At 38.5% G+C, this 18,477-nt stretch overlaps 1 protein-coding gene across 1 annotated transcript; it reads left to right on the top strand.

Annotated features, from left to right (window-relative positions):
* Positions 1-647: 647 nt before the first annotated feature.
* Positions 648-17,820, top strand: LOC139945015 (cullin-3-like). The gene is made up of 20 exons (XM_071942245.1): positions 648-1,076; positions 3,579-3,776; positions 4,200-4,313; positions 6,029-6,189; positions 6,657-6,771; positions 7,316-7,447; positions 7,793-7,840; positions 7,995-8,043; positions 8,236-8,381; positions 9,999-10,175; positions 10,862-11,032; positions 11,403-11,510; positions 11,928-12,146; positions 12,773-12,874; positions 13,332-13,449; positions 13,624-13,692; positions 14,084-14,156; positions 14,519-14,588; positions 15,158-15,264; positions 15,766-17,820. The coding sequence occupies exons 1-20, from the start codon at positions 1,020-1,022 to the stop codon at positions 15,788-15,790; spliced, it is 2,259 nt and encodes a 752-aa protein (XP_071798346.1). The 5' UTR covers positions 648-1,019; the 3' UTR covers positions 15,791-17,820.
* The last annotated feature ends 657 nt before the right edge of the window (positions 17,821-18,477 follow it).

Here is an 18,477-nt window from a genome sequence, read left to right as displayed (position 1 = left end):
GTGTCAGCGCCCTCCACGTTAGGAAAATTGTGACAAACCAACACGAGACAAGACTAGTTGATTACAGATTCTGGATCCCAGCCGCGTCCCATCTGTAACACTCAAGTTGGGACAGCCCAACTATAGTTGGGACAATTCTAAAGTTGGGACAGAACAAAGACATGCATTTCTTAACTGGTACCCGCGTGACGGCTGTTCTCTTTAAATCGAATGGGGAAAACATCTGAAAGAATTTGAAGAATTTCTTTAGGCGGTTTATTTTTATTAAATCATTTATCTAGATTGATAATAAATATTAACTACAACAACAACGAAAAAGAAGTATTTCGTTCTTTTCTTTATTTTGTTTTACTTTAAAAGCAAGTTCATTATCACTCACATTATTGTTGCTGTATTTTTGTATTATTTACGTCATATGGAGCTAGCTAGAACCAGCTCACTCGCAAAGGTCACTTTTTATTCATTCGCCTGAGCTTCCTATTATTTCCGAAAAATAAATAATTTCTGAAAAACATCGTTTTATTCCGAGAGAAGTGCAATTTTGTAAATTATTAGGGAATAAAATTTCCACAGAAAGGAAATTTACGTGAAAACTTATCTTGTTAACTGAGGCGAATGGGTAAAATAGGACGGAGGTCAAGCGGTAAACAAATCTCTACTGTCTATAAACTTCCACCGATGCGTTTCTCGTCTAAAAATAGCGATAGGAATTTGCGTTTTTTGGTGACTATTTAACACCAGTTGTTTAAAATAGTCTCATATTTTTTTTAAATTAGAATCAACCGAGGATATCCAGAAGAGAGTAGAAACATAGTTTGGTTTAAGAGGCATTTTGAAGCCGTTTTGCTCGAGAGCTACGGCTGAGCACTCGGTGTACAGTCTGCCTGCTGCATGCACAAACGGAACGTCGACTGACATCGGTGAATGGTGTGTCACCGACAATTTTGGGTGTTCACCGAACTGCGAATATACAAAGTTTTGATGTTTTTAAATCAACGTGAAGACGACTTCAAATCAAAATGAGTTTAACGAAGGGTTCGAAGAAAGACACAAAGATGCGGATTCGGGCTTTCCCGGTAAGAAAAATCATTTGTTGAAAATGAAAAATCTATTTTATTCGTTTTTATTTCAATAATTCTTACTTATTTTTATTTGTTTACAAAATAAAAAATTAAAATAAAGTTGATTTACTACTAAATTTCAATCATGAACTTCTAAATCAAAAAATTAATAAGGCTTTACAAAATTAAAATGCAGTCCAAGCTGTGCAGACTTTTTAATAAAGTATGGAAAATGCAGACTCAATTTGGATACAAAAATACAATATACATTTTATACAAATATTTGGTTGGTCCAAATTGGGAACCAACAAATTTCGACAGGTAGGTACAGACAGGTCAGGAATTTATTGCAGTGATCAGGTTACTTTTGTGTGAAAATTGGTTTCCCCGAATTGTAATTTTTAATGGGGCATCGATAATCAAGGGCAAGGTGAACACAAGGTGAAGGGCAACACAGGTCAACATGATCTGATGTAACCTTCATAAAATATTAGCCTGGTTGGTACCAATTGTAACTCTTTTTGTAAGGTGTTGTGAATTATTATGCTGGTCAATGTTTACATATGTAGTAGTCAACTTTAATTTTGTTCCCCTAACCCTATCTAACACAAGAGACTAGACCATTTGCTTAGCCCAAATTCCCCATATCCCTCAGGTCAGAAGAAGAGAGTTAAGGGCCGACATTCTTCTAAATATGACAGGCTTCATACATTCCCCTCACCCAGCCACCCCTATCCTTGCTTTGGAAACCTATTTTAGGCAAGCTGCATATAGTCCAAATCCCTACATTTTCTCTTGTGTACAAAATAATCTGATTGCCCAATTCCTTCCAAATCCTCTCAAATCAGAAACCCATCATGGTCCTTTTACTTCTGGATCTTCCTTTTAGTTCCTGCACTTTGCAAAGAGGATATTGAGGGAGTTGGACTTTTTATGATTGATTTGTAAATTTTACTATCAAAGCCCAAGAAATTCACTAGTTGTGCTTGAGTTTAATTGAACAATTATTAACAACATATTTTGAACATGTATGAACAACTTATAATCACAATTTTAGTTCTGAAAAAAATCCCAAGAAATGTTTAACTTGAAGATAGATAGATCCTAGTTATGAGAATGATTGTTTGTTTATTAAAAATTGTTTATAATGTTTTTAAATGTAATTAATATTTTAATGTATAATTTGTGTGGATGATTTCCCACTGTTTACATACAAAGAGAATGACCTACACTGACAGATCCAGGATGTCATTGTCAATCAAGAACACAGTGTGACATACATTATGACCCTCTGTGTTGCTTTGTACAAAAGATTGAATATGATGATTTGTTAGGGGCAGAGGCGGGGCCTTTGGATCCATAAATAATGTATGTACATTCATGTACCACATCATTTCCTGGTAGGGATCCTCTGTGTCAAATGCACATTAAAATTAAACTCTGACTTTTTTATCATTTGAGTGATGTCAGACACATTGGGCGTGACTTAGTTTCTATTATTTTAGGACTGTAAAAATGTCATTTTACTCAATACAAACCCGTATAAACAACATGCTGAGAATATTTTCATTGTAATACAAATACATGTGATAAACACATGACGCGTTTGCCAGCATTAAAGCTATATAATTCTCATACCATTTTGTTGTATGTCCTGTGTTCAGTATGCAAAAATCCTAATTCATAGTTTGTAACAGGAGGATCCAGAAGGATTTGGGTCATTCGACATATTTAGGAGAGAAAAAAACAGGAGGATTTAGAAAGATTTGGGACCTGTCAAGTTTTGAGTCTCTGAAACTGAAAGATGTGGGCTATGTTAGCAGTTAATGGTATAAGTCTGTAGCTTTTAAACAAAATGTATGCCAAAAGCGTATTAGTGTACATCATATTAAAATTGGCCAAGAATCCACTTACCAATTTGTTTAAGGAGTTTCTAACTTAGTTGCCCCACTTAAGTCCAAGCCGAGTGGTCCAGGTCTGCTGGTCTGGTCATCACGAGGATTGATGAATTTTTTCTTTGGCCGGCCCTTGTCACTCATGCACAACATCCAGTAGCATCAACTTTTAACCTTAACTATTAATTACCAGTGGATAATTTGATGTTTCCCCGTTCTTAGGATAGAAGTGGAACTGTCTAATTAGAGCACATCCACTTGTAGCATGAAGTCTCTTCTCGTTTGTGTGGCAGAAAGAATGTAGCGACTTTATTCTAAGCAGATGTGTTTTTATTCCTGCTTTTTCTAGGAAATCAATTACATCAAGAAATTTTCAGTAGCGTCTTAGTTTTGGTAACTTTGTCTTAATACTTGATAATATCAAGAGAGATCAATACAGTTTGTCATATTGATGAAAGCTGACAAACATTTTGGGCTCTGTAAGGGGTTTGATGAGCCTAACCTCAGAACGGAGTTAAACTTCATAAAAACCACAGCAGTCATCACATATAACAGGACGCAGTTAGTTGTAGGTAGCCGGCAGAGAATATTTCTCATCCTAGTTTATTTTGTCTTCATTCAGACTAACATGGATGACAAGTATGTTGACAACATCTGGGCTTTGCTGAAGAACGCTATACAGGAGATCCAACGTAAGAATAATAGTGGTCTTAGCTTTGAGGAGCTATATAGGAATGCCTACACCATGGTGCTACATAAACATGGTGAACGATTATACACAGGGCTTAGAGATGTCGTCACTGAACATCTAGTGGAAAAGGTAAGATTCTATTTGATTTTCAACTACCACCATAATCTGTATACTACCCTGGTGGGGTTTGAACCCCCTTCCTCCTCCCACCCCTATTCTAGAGTAGATTCCTGTGGATATCTGCTCGCAGGTGGTAGGAAAACACAGTATTCAGTGCTTATCACACATCAGTGTATGGGTAAAACCAAATAATATTCTTCATCCCGATGCAAATTTAAGCTATTCTTATGTAAAGTGCAAGTGTTGTTCTCATGAAATTAAAACATTAGGTATTTTTTAATAATCTGAAAACTGACAGCTTTCACACAAATCTTTAGTGACCAGTCAGGCAATTAAATAAGTGTAAATTGACCCAACCTCTGATGATAAACAATTTTGTACTGATGATTCCATTCAAAGCATAATGAGGATTCTCACTCTTTTCTTCAACAGGTTCGAGCTGACGTTCTGACGTCACTGAATAACAACTTCTTACAGACACTAAACGCAGCATGGAATGACCATCAGACTGCCATGGTGATGATCAGAGATATCTTGATGTACATGGTAAGTAAAACCCTCTCTACTATCCTATATTTTCGTATTATCAGATACCACTGTTGTATTTAATAGTTTGCAAGTTTTTAAAGAGTTTTAACTTAAAAGAAGTTTGGATAAATTCCTTAGTCAGGGTTCTCCACAGGGTTAAATTTTTCTCAGGCAAAAACCAATCCATTTGATTTTGTCTGGGTCGCTATATTTTTTAACAGGCGCATTTGATATTTTGAAAATCAAAACCGCTTGAGGAGAACCCGGCTTAGACCCTTTTCAATACATGCTGGCAGCTACCTTGAGTTCTGTATTGGGGCAATTAGAAGGACATATCAATTAATTGAGAATGTATTTATAACAGCCGTTAAAACTTCTGTCTACTAATTATTATTATCTGTAATTTAAGTTGCAATGTTATGTCATCTTTATTTGTCATTGTTTTACATTTTTACATCACTCTTTGACATGTTGGACGAAGGAAACATTTCCTGTCTCTTTCCTGAGCCCCTTTCTTTTCATTGAAGTTGCCTCCCTCCCCTACTCACACTCACCCCCTGTCACCCCCACTCATCCCCACTTGCCCCCACTCACCCCAACCCCATTCCCCTCTCACCTTCCATCACTTCACCCTCATGTGACCCCCTGATTCATTATAACTCAATCACCTCCCTCCTGAACCAAGACATGATTACGTTACTTTTCAAGCATCCCAGGAATTCCTACAACCATAAAGGCAAATGGTTAGGGTTTGTCTTGATGTTATATCCAGTCTGTCCGTTTGGCCTTGGTAGATATTTCCCTCTGGTGATCAGAGCTGGCTTATACAAAGTTACATGTGTATATTATATTACAACAGTCACATCTACCTACCAGTCAAATTTACATTCAGTATCTTTGATTCTTTGTATAATGCAATCTACAATCCTTGTTTAAATTGCCATGGGCCTTGAATACTAGATACTTTTATAATGAATGTTTATACATGTATGTACTGTGTATTGTTAATTGAAAGGTAGACACTGTGCTAGGAAGATGAACATAATGATGGATGACATTTGTAAAACAAATTATTATTTATTTAATGTTATTTACTGCTGGTGTATATGTCGATACAATGGTGATAATTCCAATAATTAATGCTATGGATATCTACCTGTAGCAGCCATGGCACTTCCTTTGTGCTTTGTGTTCTGGCTCTATAGGCTTTGAAGCAGCCAATTTTTTTATTGAAACTACAATCTTGAAATGTTATATTCTCAACTAAAAGAAATACACGGTTTAGTTTCTATTATTTTTTGGCCATTGATAAATGACAAATGTATGTTATTGTTTTTGTTATACTTTAACATGTAAGAATAATCACGGGGCTGGTAAGCATAGCATTACACTGCATTGCTACAGTGTTTGTAATTGAAACACAAACAAACTTGTTCTAAATCGGATACACTGGCCTTTAAATGAAACATTTTCAATATGTCACCTGCAGGGATTTTGTTTTGTAATTACAAATGGACCAAAAGATGGGATAAAAATAAGATTGCTAACAATAATCGGGCAATAAAAGGCCCCCAGATGGCCAATGATTTATGAAACAAAATATTTGAATTGTTAAAAAAAAAAACGCTTGTAGCATTGTTATTATATTATTTTCTCCGGAATCACTTCAGATTTTTGTCCCTATGGAGAGAATCTGGACAGTTTAATTATAGCTCATTGCCATTGTTTGACAGGACCGTGTATACGTACAGCAGAACAAAGTGGACAATGTATACAACCTGGGGCTGAAAATATTCCGTGATCAGGTGGTCCGCTATGGTAACATTCGTGACCATCTACGACAGACTCTACTTCAGCTGGTCATGAAGGAACGTAGAGGAGAAGTTGTCGACAGGTAAGAAACAAAATTTATTGATGCCACTTCCACTGTCCATATTCACTACAAACAATGTGAGATATGAAACTTTGCATCGTGGAAGTAGAACTAAGAGAGGCTTGCAGTAGCACCTTGTGTAAATCTCTTTTTACTTGTGTTTGTTCTGAAAAGAACCGGTGGTTAACGACTCAACGTTTCGATCAGTTTTTTCATTCTTCTCGGTATGCTTCTCCTGAAGACGATCAGAGCATACTGATTGAAACCTTGATTCGTTTACCACCGGTTCTTTTCAGAACTAACACTACTCAAAAGAGATTTTCTTATGGTGTTACCAAAAACCTCTCTTAGTCAATGTCATACATGTGTAGTTGTTTACACACACAAGTTTTCTTAGCTTTAAAAAAAACTTGCTAAGAAAAAAGATGGTAATTGTAGTACACTGAGAATCCCTTGATTGAAAGCATGTGTTTACCTTGACATAACAGATCAGCAGTAAAGAATGCTTGCCATACATTGATGGTTCTTGGAATTGACTCCAGATCAGTTTATGAAGAAGACTTTGAGCAACCCTTCTTAGAACAGTCAGCTGAGTTTTATCAGGTAAGCCATTCTACATCAAGCCGTTTGGTTTCAATGGACAGAGAAAGAATCTTGGGGTCTTTCTCAAACCTTGGCTTGGGCCTCATCTCTAGCTTGGGCTCCACGCGCTGCTAATGTATTGGAAACGCAGCTCGGCCTTCAGGCAGATACATTTTTTGAGAATTAGTGTTTTGCACACGGTGTTTCAAACATCACCAGACGGAGCCTAGAGCCAGAGCCCAAGCTGAGGTTTTAGAAAGACCCCTGGGTTTGTGTTAATAGACTTGACAAGTGGCTCCTTTTCATCACATCAAGGTTTGGCATGTTTTGGGTACAGGAACATTCTTGTAAAGGCCCAGGGGTGGATTTCACAAAGAGTTAAGACTCGTCTTATCTCGAGTTAGGATGAGTTACTCAACCTAACTTAGGACTAGCTGGAAGTTTTTTATATCTCCTAGGACTAGTACTAAGTTAGGACTAGTCCTATCTCTTTGTGAAATCGACTCCTGATAACCTAAACAGTTTGACAGTCTGACAGAACTTTATCTTTACTTCTTGTACATAGGCGGAAAGCCAGAAGTTCCTTGCTGAAAACAGTGCTTCAGTTTACATCCGCAAGGTTGAGGCTCGTATTAATGAAGAGGCAGAGAGGGCAGCACACTACCTAGATAAATCAACAGAGGAACCTATTGTTAAGGTATTGCCTCCACCCCCACAACCAAACCCTTTATTGACAAATTGACTCTTAGGGATTATTAGTCACTCATAAGTATTGGCCCAGGCCTTGAACTTTGCTCTTGAAGGGGGCACTGCGATTTTCCTCTGGTAAGTGGCACTCTATAAGGAAGATGTGAATTTGTACTTGAACTTTGCAAAGGGCACCACGGCAACTGCTGTGGGTGCAGTGGGTCAATTTGAGGCCTGCATATGTATATACATATTTGCTAGCTCTAGGCAACACTATAAAGTTTGACCTCAGGTTTTGAGTTATTCTTTTACTTATTCAAAGTACCTTAACTTGATTTTTCTTGTTTATGTGTAGGTTCTAGAGGATGAGTTGATAAGCAAACACATGAAAAACATTGTTGATGTAAGTATTTAACTATTTTTGAATTAAACAATTTTAAATTTGCAATGCTGGTACTGGAATTGAACCCTTGTTCTTTTCTTAAATCAAAACTTAGAGTACTTTTCGAAGGAAAGAGGCCAGTGTTAATGAACATGTTTAATCTCTCCCTTTGCAGATGGAAAACTCAGGTGTAGTCCACATGCTGAAAAACAACAAGAAAGACGGTAAGTTAATGCATCAATCATCAGCCCTGTGGTGTTTTGAAGACAAAGCTTCAACTTGCTTGTTTACTTAATGAGTTACTTGGGCAGAGCAATCTTCAAAACATTACTGGATTTACTGCTTAATTACATTTTTGGAGAATTCAGAGTGATGAAACTTCATGTATTTTTCACATCTTGACACATTTCTTACAGACTTGGCGTGTATGTACAAGCTTTTCATTCGAGTCCCTAAGGGTCTGGAGACGATGTGCAAGTGTGTGAGCGGGTATCTAAGGGAGCAAGGCAAGGCATTGGTACAAGAGGAAGACTGTGGAAAGAACCCCATACAGTATGTCCAGGTAAGTTGTTGGGTACTAGAGGGAAGTCTGGGGGTAGAACCTTGGGTACTAGAGGAAGACCGGGGTAGAACCTCGGGTACTAGAGGAAGACTGTGGAAAGAACCCCATACGGTATGTCCAGGTAAGTTGTTGGGTACTAGAGGGAAGTCTGGGGGTAGAACCTTGGGTACTAGAGGAAGACCGGGGTAGAACCTCGGGTACTAGAGGAAGACTGTGGAAAGAACCCCATACAGTATGTCCAGGTAAGTTGTTGGGTACTAGAGGGAAGTCTGGGGGTAGAACCTTGGGTACTAGAGGAAGACCGGGGTAGAACCTCGGGTACTAGAGGAAGACTGTGGAAAGAACTCCATACGGTATGTCCAGGTAAGTTGTTGGGTACTAGAGGGAAGTCTGGGGGTAGAACCTTGGGTACTAGAGGAAGACTGTGGAAAGAACTCCATACAGTATGTCCAGGTAAGTTGTTGGGTACTAGAGGGAAGTCTGGGGGTAGAACCTTGGGTACTAGAGGAAGACTGTGGAAAGAACCCCATACGGTATGTCCAGGTAAGTTGTTGGGTACTACAGGAAGGCTAGGGGTAGAACCTTGGGTACTAGAGAAAGACCGGGGTAGAGCCTAGGGTACTAGAGAAAGACCGGGGTAGAACCTTGGGTATTAGAGAAAGACCGGGGTAGAACCTCGGGTACTAGAGGAAGACTGTGGAAAGAACCCCATACAGTATGTCTAGGTAAGTTGTGGTGAGGGAGGGTTAAGTCTACTAAAGGTTGAAGTCTCAGCTCAGGTACTAGAGTACTTGAACACAATACAGTGTGTTTAGTTAAGTTGTTGCTTTTGTGAATTTAGACGAGTAACATGGTTGATGGCAGTCAGGTTGGCCTAGTGGTTTCTGTCACTGCCTTTCACCTCTATGGACCCTGGTTGGAGCTCAGACCAGAGCCTTGCATGTGGATTGGGGGCTTCAGTCCCTGCCTGATTGTGTGGGTTTTCCCTTCCCTGCCTGACTGGGTGGGTTTTCCCTTCCCTGCCTGACTGGGTGGGTTTTCCCTTCCCTGCCTGACTGGGTGGGTTTTCCCTTCCCTGCCTGACTGGGTGGGTTTTCCCTTCCCTGCCTGACTGGGTGGGTTTTCCCTTCCCTGCCTGACTGGGTGGGTTTTCCCTTCCCTGCCTGACTGGGTGGGTTTTCCCTTCCCTGCCTGACTGGGTGGGTTTTCCCTTCCCTGCCTGACTGGGTGGGTTTTCCCTTCCCTGCCTGACTGGGTGGGTTTTCCCATCCCTGCCTGACTGGGTGGGGTTTCCCTTCCCTGCCTGACTGGGTGGGGTTTCCCTTCCCTGCCTGATTTTGTGGGTTTTCCCTATAGGGGTTTTCCCCTGACATCTAAAGCTGATATTTAACCATTGTCTTCTGTACAAAAAGTTGGTGTGATGTCTCCATTAGGATACTTTGCCAACTACATAATTTAGATTCAGAGAGTTGCTGGTCTTCTGAATTTACACAAGCAATGTGGTTGAGAGGGCATTTTGTCAAAAAAATAACTATCGAACAAGCCTTTTCTGTTCTGGCCATGTAGATTATTTTGGGAACCAAACATTAACGGATATTTGTTTTTTTGTTTGTTCAGGACCTGCTAGAGCTGAAGGATAGATTCGACATGTTCTTGCGAGAATCATTCAACAATGATCGCAAGTTTAAACAAACCATCTCAGGAGATTTTGAATACTTCCTCAACCTCAACGCCAAGTCCCCTGAGTACTTGTCCTTATTCATCGATGACAAGCTAAAGAAAGGCGTCAAAGGGGTAAGGAAGTCATATGTTCTCTCCACAAATTCTCTCCAATATTCTTCTTCATGTTTTGACTAAACAAATTGTAGGAGGTGAAACTTTGTATGATGAAAGTATAATTAGTAAAGGTTTGTGATAGTGATGGTTCTGAAAAGAACTGCTGGTTAACAACTCATTGTCCTGAAAACGATCAGAGCATACTGACCCAAACGTTGGGTTGTCAAAAACCAACAATTTTTAAGAGAGATTTACACTTGGTGCTACCGCAAACCTCACCTAGAACAATTGTTTCATCGGGCCAGGCATTATTGATTTATTTATTTATTTATTTCCTCAAAACCTCCAAAAATGGAGAAGATACAAAGATTATAAGGGGTTTGCATTTAATATCAAGGTAATTTAAGGATACACTAAGCATTAGTAGGACATTGTTTATCAGGGGCCTCCTAAATCAGTGCTGCACTGATGCAGGGCCTTGCTGCATTCTTGCTTTGTGAATCTGGTGAACCATAGACAATGCATCACACAACAACTGACTGCCCACACTTTGGCCTTAAGTGGGGCTTTACAGTCTTTCATCAAGCTTTGGACACAGCCATCAACTGGCCGACACACTTTATTAAGAGACCGACATAGCATACGACATGATCATAATCATCATTACAATCATAATTTAATTACCATTTTTGTTTCCTTCTCAGCTAACGGAACAAGAAGTGGAAGCAATCTTGGACAAGAGCATGGTGTTGTTTAGGTTCTTACAAGAGAAGGATGTCTTTGAGCGTTACTACAAGCAACATCTTGCAAAGAGACTACTTCTTAATAAGAGTGTTTCTGATGACTCAGAGAAAAACATGATCTCAAAGCTTAAAGTAAATAAGGAGATAAAAGTGAAGCATCAGGGTCCAATGTCACTGGGTAGCTTAAGGCAACTAATGTGCTGAAACAACTTATGCAATGAATAGACCCCCCTTGCATAATGCCAAACGCTACAGGGATGCTGGGGTCACGAGGACGTTTTTACCCACAAAGAAGAGCTATTGTCCGATGACTTGCCTCCTCAGGCCTCAGTTAGGGCGGTTTTTGAGAGTATGGTGTCATATGCAAGGGGTGTATTTTAACTGGTAAAACTTGGAAGAGAAGTTTCTGCTTTCATTGTTGGTCCCTCCCGCTTGGTATTAACAACATAATTAGAGTCATTCAAGCGTAATACTTTCCTATTTCTATTGTATTTTTTTCCAGACGGAATGCGGCTGCCAGTTCACATCCAAACTAGAAGGAATGTTTAAAGACATGACTGTGTCCAACACCTTCATGGATGAGTTCAAGAATCATGTACAAACAGCTCAAGTAAGTGTCAGATTTTATGTGTACAGCATTGAAACCAAAGTTTAGGTTTGGGCTCTGGTTTAGATGTGTGCTGTGGCAGTGTCATGGCGGAGCGGTTAAGAGCACCGTACACAAGCTCTGCTGTATCTGATATGCAGTGTGTGGGTTTAAGTCACGGTCCTGACACTTGTGTCCTTAAACAAGATATTTAACCATAGCTTTGTCCTTCGGATAAGACGTAAAGCTGTAGGTCATGTGTGTTGCTTTAAAAAACTATCAGGGCATGCAAAAGACCCCAGTACACACTTATCGCAAAGACAAGGGGTTTGCCCCGGTGTGTCTGGCAGTGCGACTATCTCCAACCATGAATGCGACACTAGAAAGTAAGAAAGAGAAAGTATTCGACTGTAGTGTTATTAGTCTCTATCTATTTGACAGATCAACATGTATGGAGTAGATCTCAGTGTTCGGGTCCTAACTACTGGGTTCTGGCCCACTCAGTCCGCCACACCACAGTGCACCATACCACACCAGGCAAGAGGAGCCTTTGAAGCCTTCAAGAGGTTTTATTTGACAAAACACACAGGGAGACAGATCTCACTTACACCACAGCTCGGCTCAGCAGATCTACACGCAGTATTTTACGGCTCAAAAAAGGTAAGTGTTATAGAATAATACTCACTGCTACGAATAATACTCACTGCTGTACAGTACTGAACATTGTACAGACAAGAAGCAGAGATTGAGAAAAGACAGAAAATTCTGCAGAATAAAGCCCGGTTCATACTTCCTGCAAATGCGAATGCGAAGCGAATTTTGCGTGAATTTGACATCACAACCCTCCTTTCGCAGCGATATTCGCAAGTGAGTTGAGTGCAACTGAACTCGGTGCGAATTTCGTTGCGAATTTGTGACGTCAACAGGAAGTATGAACCGGCCTTATCATAGGAAGATTGTAAGTCTGTTGAACCACAACCTGAACTGTATTAAACTCAGTTCCTGTTCCCTCCTTCTCCCATCACCGAGCCAAGGTAGCACTTAGTCCAGCATTCTCCTGAAGATGATCAGAGAATACTGAGCGTAACATTGAGTTGTCAACCAGCAGTTCTTGTCAGAATTAATACTACTCAAAAGAGATTTTCACATTGTGAAACCTCACCTAAACCAGCTGTACTATATATTAAGGGTAGACAAATCATTTTGTAGGGCATTAGACTTCTCTTAAGCAGGACAAATTAAACTCTGTTGTGACCCTTATGTTCTTTTCTCCTATCTACAACTAGGAGGTTGGTAAGAGTGAACTGAAAAGACACATCATCCAAGTTTCTACATATCAGATGTGTATCCTGATGCTATTCAATTCAAGAGAACAAGTCACGTATGAGGTATGAATCATTTTATTAAACCTTGCCATTCTTATTGATAAACCAATAGAAGTCGTCTTAAGTACACAGTCAAAGTCCAGCAATGTCACAGTGTTATCACAAACATCATGAGTTTGTAATTACCATCATGGAAAATAGAAGGTCCTACTTCTAGAAAGATCATAGCACAAGTAACTCTTCATTATTGATGATCAGCTAAGACCACAAGCCAATTTTATTGAGCTTCTTAAGCACAAAATGGAGCTAAGCACAATAAAATAAGGTTACCAGCTAGAATACCATTGCACATGTAGTCTGTGAATGGTATCCTGCTTATTTTTGCTTAGCAGCTCAATGAAATCAGCTCCTGAGCATTCTTCACAAGGTCTTATCAGACACTTGGATTTATGCAGAAGTAGTCTGCTGACCTTGAAGACAAAACTTGATCTAATCTTGTTTGTTTCCTCCCACTTAACAGGAGATTGGCCAAGAGACGGATATCCCAGCGAAGGACCTGATACGAGCATTACAGTCACTAGCCTTAGGGAAACCCACACAGAGAATATTAGTCAAGGATCCCAAGTGCAAAGAAATCGGTATGTATGACTACTTAATATTGGCACTTTCTACTTACTGATTTGCTATAATATTCAGACTTACAATGTTGGGAAAATGTTTGCTTTGTTTCACTTGGTTGAACCAAAGAACAGGGGGACATTTACACATTTGAATCTAATGACTCTGTATGGTTTTACTTTATTGTTTTACAGAAAATAGTCACATTTTTACAGTCAACGATCAGTTCACCTCCAAGCTATTCAGGGTCAAGATCCAAACAGGTGAGTCAGAAACTAGACCAACAGATAAGAATTTATGGATTATTACTTTGGATTTCAACATCAACACTAAAGTAAAGACAGAACAGGGTTGATATTTTTCCTACGATGACTGGCTATTTATATCAATATCAACTTGATGGCCCCCACTGCACTGCTGACTTGTGCAAGAAGTCTGTTGCTAAAATAAATAAGATGTACTTTGTGTTGCTATGATTGTGAAGTTGTATAAAGAGTGGTTTTATTTCAGCTGTATTGATCAGAACACAGTACAACCACTCTCTTCAAGCAGAAAAATAGTTTCTTATGAGATAATTAATGAAATTGTGTAGATGTAAGAAACATAGTTTGAAAATAACTGGCATTATTTGTGATTGTATTTTTCATTCTTTAGTGGCGGCTAAAGGCGAGTCTGAACCAGAGAGGAAAGAAACCAGGACGAGGGTCGATGAAGACAGGAAGCATGAATATCCTTTACTTCAAATACTTGGAGTTTATTATGTTCCCTTTACCCAAAGATTGACTCATAATAATAATAGCAATAAAGACTTGTAATGTGCACATATCCACCCTGCTAGGTTTCAAGGAACAGTAAAAAAGAAAAAGAAAAAAGAAAAGAAAAAAAACAGACACAACAAAATTAGTCTTTGAAAACCTGTGACATAAAATAAGTTGTGAGAAAGGATTTGAATTTTGTGGTACAAAGACAAGTACAAAGACAAGTTCTTTGCCAGATTGATCAGTAACAACTTCAAAGCTTTAGACTTTGTTACCTTTCCAAGTTGTGCAGAACATTGTGCTTGATTTAATTCTTAACTGAGTGATTTACGATAGAAGCAGCAATCGTTCGCATCATGAAGTCCAGGAAGAAGAGACAACATAATGTACTAGTAGCAGAGGTAGGTTTTAGTATTTGGTTTACAATAACACCATGTGTATCTACTTGCTGAGTAGATTGTGTTTTTTCTATAAATGAATCTACCACCGGGGAGTGTATTTGCGTAATTCGGGAGAATTCTGAGTTCTGAAAAAAACTGTTTTGCTTTTTAAGTACTACCTGTGGGAAGGTAGAAATACAGCGGGGATTATTACTTTCGCTTAGTGGATCTGGGGACTTCTCATTAAGAAGTGAGTTTTTAATTGGTCTAGACCATTTCGGCTAACAAGTCTCTTGTGCATTCGTATTTTTCAATAATTGTCCATACTTTAAGTTGTTTCTGTTTTTGTTTTCAGCAATATGGTTTGCTTTGATATCTCTAGAGACTGACCAGATCAAAGACAAAACCAAGTTGCCAATAAAAATGGCATTAACCAGAAATTGTTATTGTACATTTCTAAAGATAAGTGCATCATGCTTGTCATAGGGCTATTATTACCAACAAAGCAAATTCACAATCAACTTGAATTTGTACTCTTGCATAAAAAAAAAAAAAAAAAAATGTTAAGTTGTTTCTGTTTTTGTTTTCAGGTTACCGAACAGCTCAAATCTAGGTTTCTACCAAGTCCAGTGGTCATCAAGAAGAGAATAGAAAGCCTTATTGAGAGGGAGTATTTAGCCAGGACAACAGAAGACAGGTGAGGCCCCCCTGCCATACTAAAATACCTTCCCTTAAATCATAACCTTTCCTACAACCCAAATCTGTACCCTGACCATTTACCAATACAACCCCTTCAATTATGCTTTGTACAAGACATTAGTCTAGAAAATTGCTTTATAGAATATGCAAGCAGTCTAGAAAATTGCTTTAAACAAAACTGCTTTTCTTTTTACCAGGCAACAGTCTAGAAAATTGTGGGTTTTTTTACCAGAAAACAGTCTAGAGAAAAAATGACTTATTTTATTTAAATATCTAATGCATAATTTTGTACCATTCTTAATATCATGATTCATCTTTAAAAAATAACTTAAGAATATATATGCCTGGGATTTTTGTCACAGAACTCGGGAAAGTACTGAGTATACAGTGCTTACAAACAGCAGTGTTTAGGATAAAACCAAAATGAATATTCTTTATCCCAGATGCATATTTCCATCTAATAACGTTAACCATCTTATTTTCCATTTACCGTTTTCAGGAAAGTCTACACATACGTAGCATGAGATAAACAAGAAGTGCAGTGTATATTATCAGTCCTTCAACCCCAGAGTGGAAACAACACCAGTCATCTTATTATATTTTATTTAAATAAACAAAAAACATTGAATTGAGGCTCATTCTATAGCGGTCATTTCATCCATTGATTCAAGAAGCAGTATAAAGGATTTGCAGTGTTAATAAATCCAACTTGACCTAAACATCACAGAGCTAAATATCCAAGAAAAGTTGCTTACCATTTCAACAATGTGTGCTAATCAGAATCAGATGAGCAGCTAAAGCATCGTGTAATGTAGGTTGTTTGTGACTGGTGTCCATGGCAAAGAGATTTGATGAGCAACATGTTCTGTTTAAAAAGCTCTGTGAAATTAAGTCATTTCATTTTCTTATGACCAGAGACAGGGGGTGGGGGTGATAGATTTGTTTTTTTTAATCACAAGTTCATCTACGATGAGCTTAACGTTGACTTTTTAATCATGTTGGGGTTTTTATTTTTTGTTATTTAAGTTAACACCCATTCGAACCCTGTGGTGTAGACATGTCTGCCTCACAACATAAATGTTACAATTGATTGTTTTTGTCCCAGCTTTATTTACTTATTATAACAGCTTAATTTTTGCAATGATTAGGACTTCACACGACAGCAACATTTTGTAATTTACATAAAAACCACCCACAATTGTGATGAAGCCAGTACTGCAGAACCAAATCATCTTGGATGTGGAGTGTATGGATATGGTTGGTTCCGAGCATAATCGTAGGGGTTGGGGATGTCTCAATAAGTCCGGGTTTTGTTTTTTGTATTAATTATTATATCTGAGGGTGAGCAATATATGATAATGCACTCTCCATTATGCAAATTCAGCTGCCAACACTTAATAATCAATGTATTTATTTATGATAATTTGTTTTAATTGCCAACAGTTTGTGTCCACTGTGACCTGGTCTTGGCTTTTGCAGTTTCATTTGAGAAGTCCTTGCTAAAAACCCAGATCTATCAGTGCACTGATTGGTCAGTTTCGCTGCTTATCCGGTTCTTTCTGAGCACTGATTGGTCAATTCATTGCTCATCAGGTTCTATATCAGTGCTCTGATTGGTCAGTTCACTGCTAATCCAGTTCTATCAGTGCTCTGATTGGTCAATGTCATTGCTAATCCAGTTCTATCAGTGCCCTGATTGGTCAGTGTCATTGCTGGTCCAGTTCTATCAGTGCTTTGATTGGTCAGTGTAATTGCTAATCTAGTTTTATCAGTGCACTGATTGTTCAATATCATTGCTAATCCAGATGAGCTAAGATTTGTTAGAGAGGCATTTTGGTTAAAGTGTCATATCGATACACACATTTAATAAAACACTTATTATATTTCTAACATGTAAATCATTGAGTAAAAGGATTATTAGCCAACATACACCACCCCCCTTCCTATTCCTGTCCAATTTGAGCGACAAACGCAAGAAGGTACAGTCATGTTCATTGCGTCTCACAAGATCTGAAACCAGTTTCATAGCGGTGCTTAAGCACACGAATTGGCTAAGCACAGAAAAGTTTCTCAACAGAATAAGGTAACCAGCTTAAATACCATGTCACATGAACAATCTGCGAATAGTAGCCTGCTTAGTTTTGCTTAGCAGGTAAATATTCTGCTTAAGGGAACTCTATACAAAATGTTGTCCTGGAAAAAACAACAAATGGGACTTCAGAGTTTGAAAGTCCTGCTTACTATTATTTTTTGGAGCGTGTAGAAGAGGAGCCTATAAATGTGAGGACGGTGGATTCTTACATAAATCTGTATTGACGCTTACTATATGTTATAATTATTGATAAAGGGCTTTATACTAGATAAGCTCTGGGACAAAACTGTGTGTTTTATGCATTCACATTGTACAGTATCACAATAAGCATCCTTGTTAATATCAAATGAGCTTGATGCAGCTCATACAAAACTACGGAAATAAAACAATATTATGTTTAATTTTCTTTGGAAATAAAACCAACATTTGGTGTACATTTTGTTATGTGCTTATAGCGTGCAATTGGATTTGACCCTTGGTATTACTTATTCCATATTTGGATAATTCTGGCATAGATTTCAGAATGCATAGAGAAACCAGTCCCTAATTTTGTTTATTTATATATATATATTTTTTGGGGGGATGGGGTTCTTAATATCACCAGCAGGCCTGATACTTCACAGAGGCAATATAGGTGCCCTTGGTCATTGCCTTGGTGCCCTTTAAATGTCCCAGTAGAAGTTTATCACAGGGATAAGGGTGCCCTGTCAAAAACAGAGCATACAGGCCTTTCGGTGTTCTCGGAATTGAAAAGGTTGTGTGTCGAACAAAGGAGCTATAACTCCATGAACCACCTTTCAAAGAAAAATGGTAAATTACTGTGTTAATGGTGCAGTTAGAAATAGTTGCCCATTAACAACTAGCGCGCCCACACCATTGAAGCAAAACAAGCCTTGTTTCTTGACAGTCAGCCAAAACCTTAACCTTTAATTGGTTCACTATGGATAATCATTGTGGTAGTTTGTTCATCTTACGCAACTGCAATGGGACTGGGCCTAATTAAACTGCCAGGTGTCCCTGAACAGTTATGTAAGGTGTTTGTTGGAAGGTATTTAACGCCTCGTCTTGTGAAATATGACTCGGCGTCTTCTTTCCATTATTCTCTTTTTCTAATTTTCT

The sequence above is a fragment of the Asterias amurensis genome, chromosome 12, assembly GCF_032118995.1.
Source record: "Asterias amurensis chromosome 12, ASM3211899v1".
Lineage (NCBI taxonomy): Eukaryota > Metazoa > Echinodermata > Asteroidea > Forcipulatida > Asteriidae > Asterias > Asterias amurensis.
Note: the sequence above shows the minus strand (reverse complement) of the source record. Positions and strands in the feature narration are given on the sequence as shown.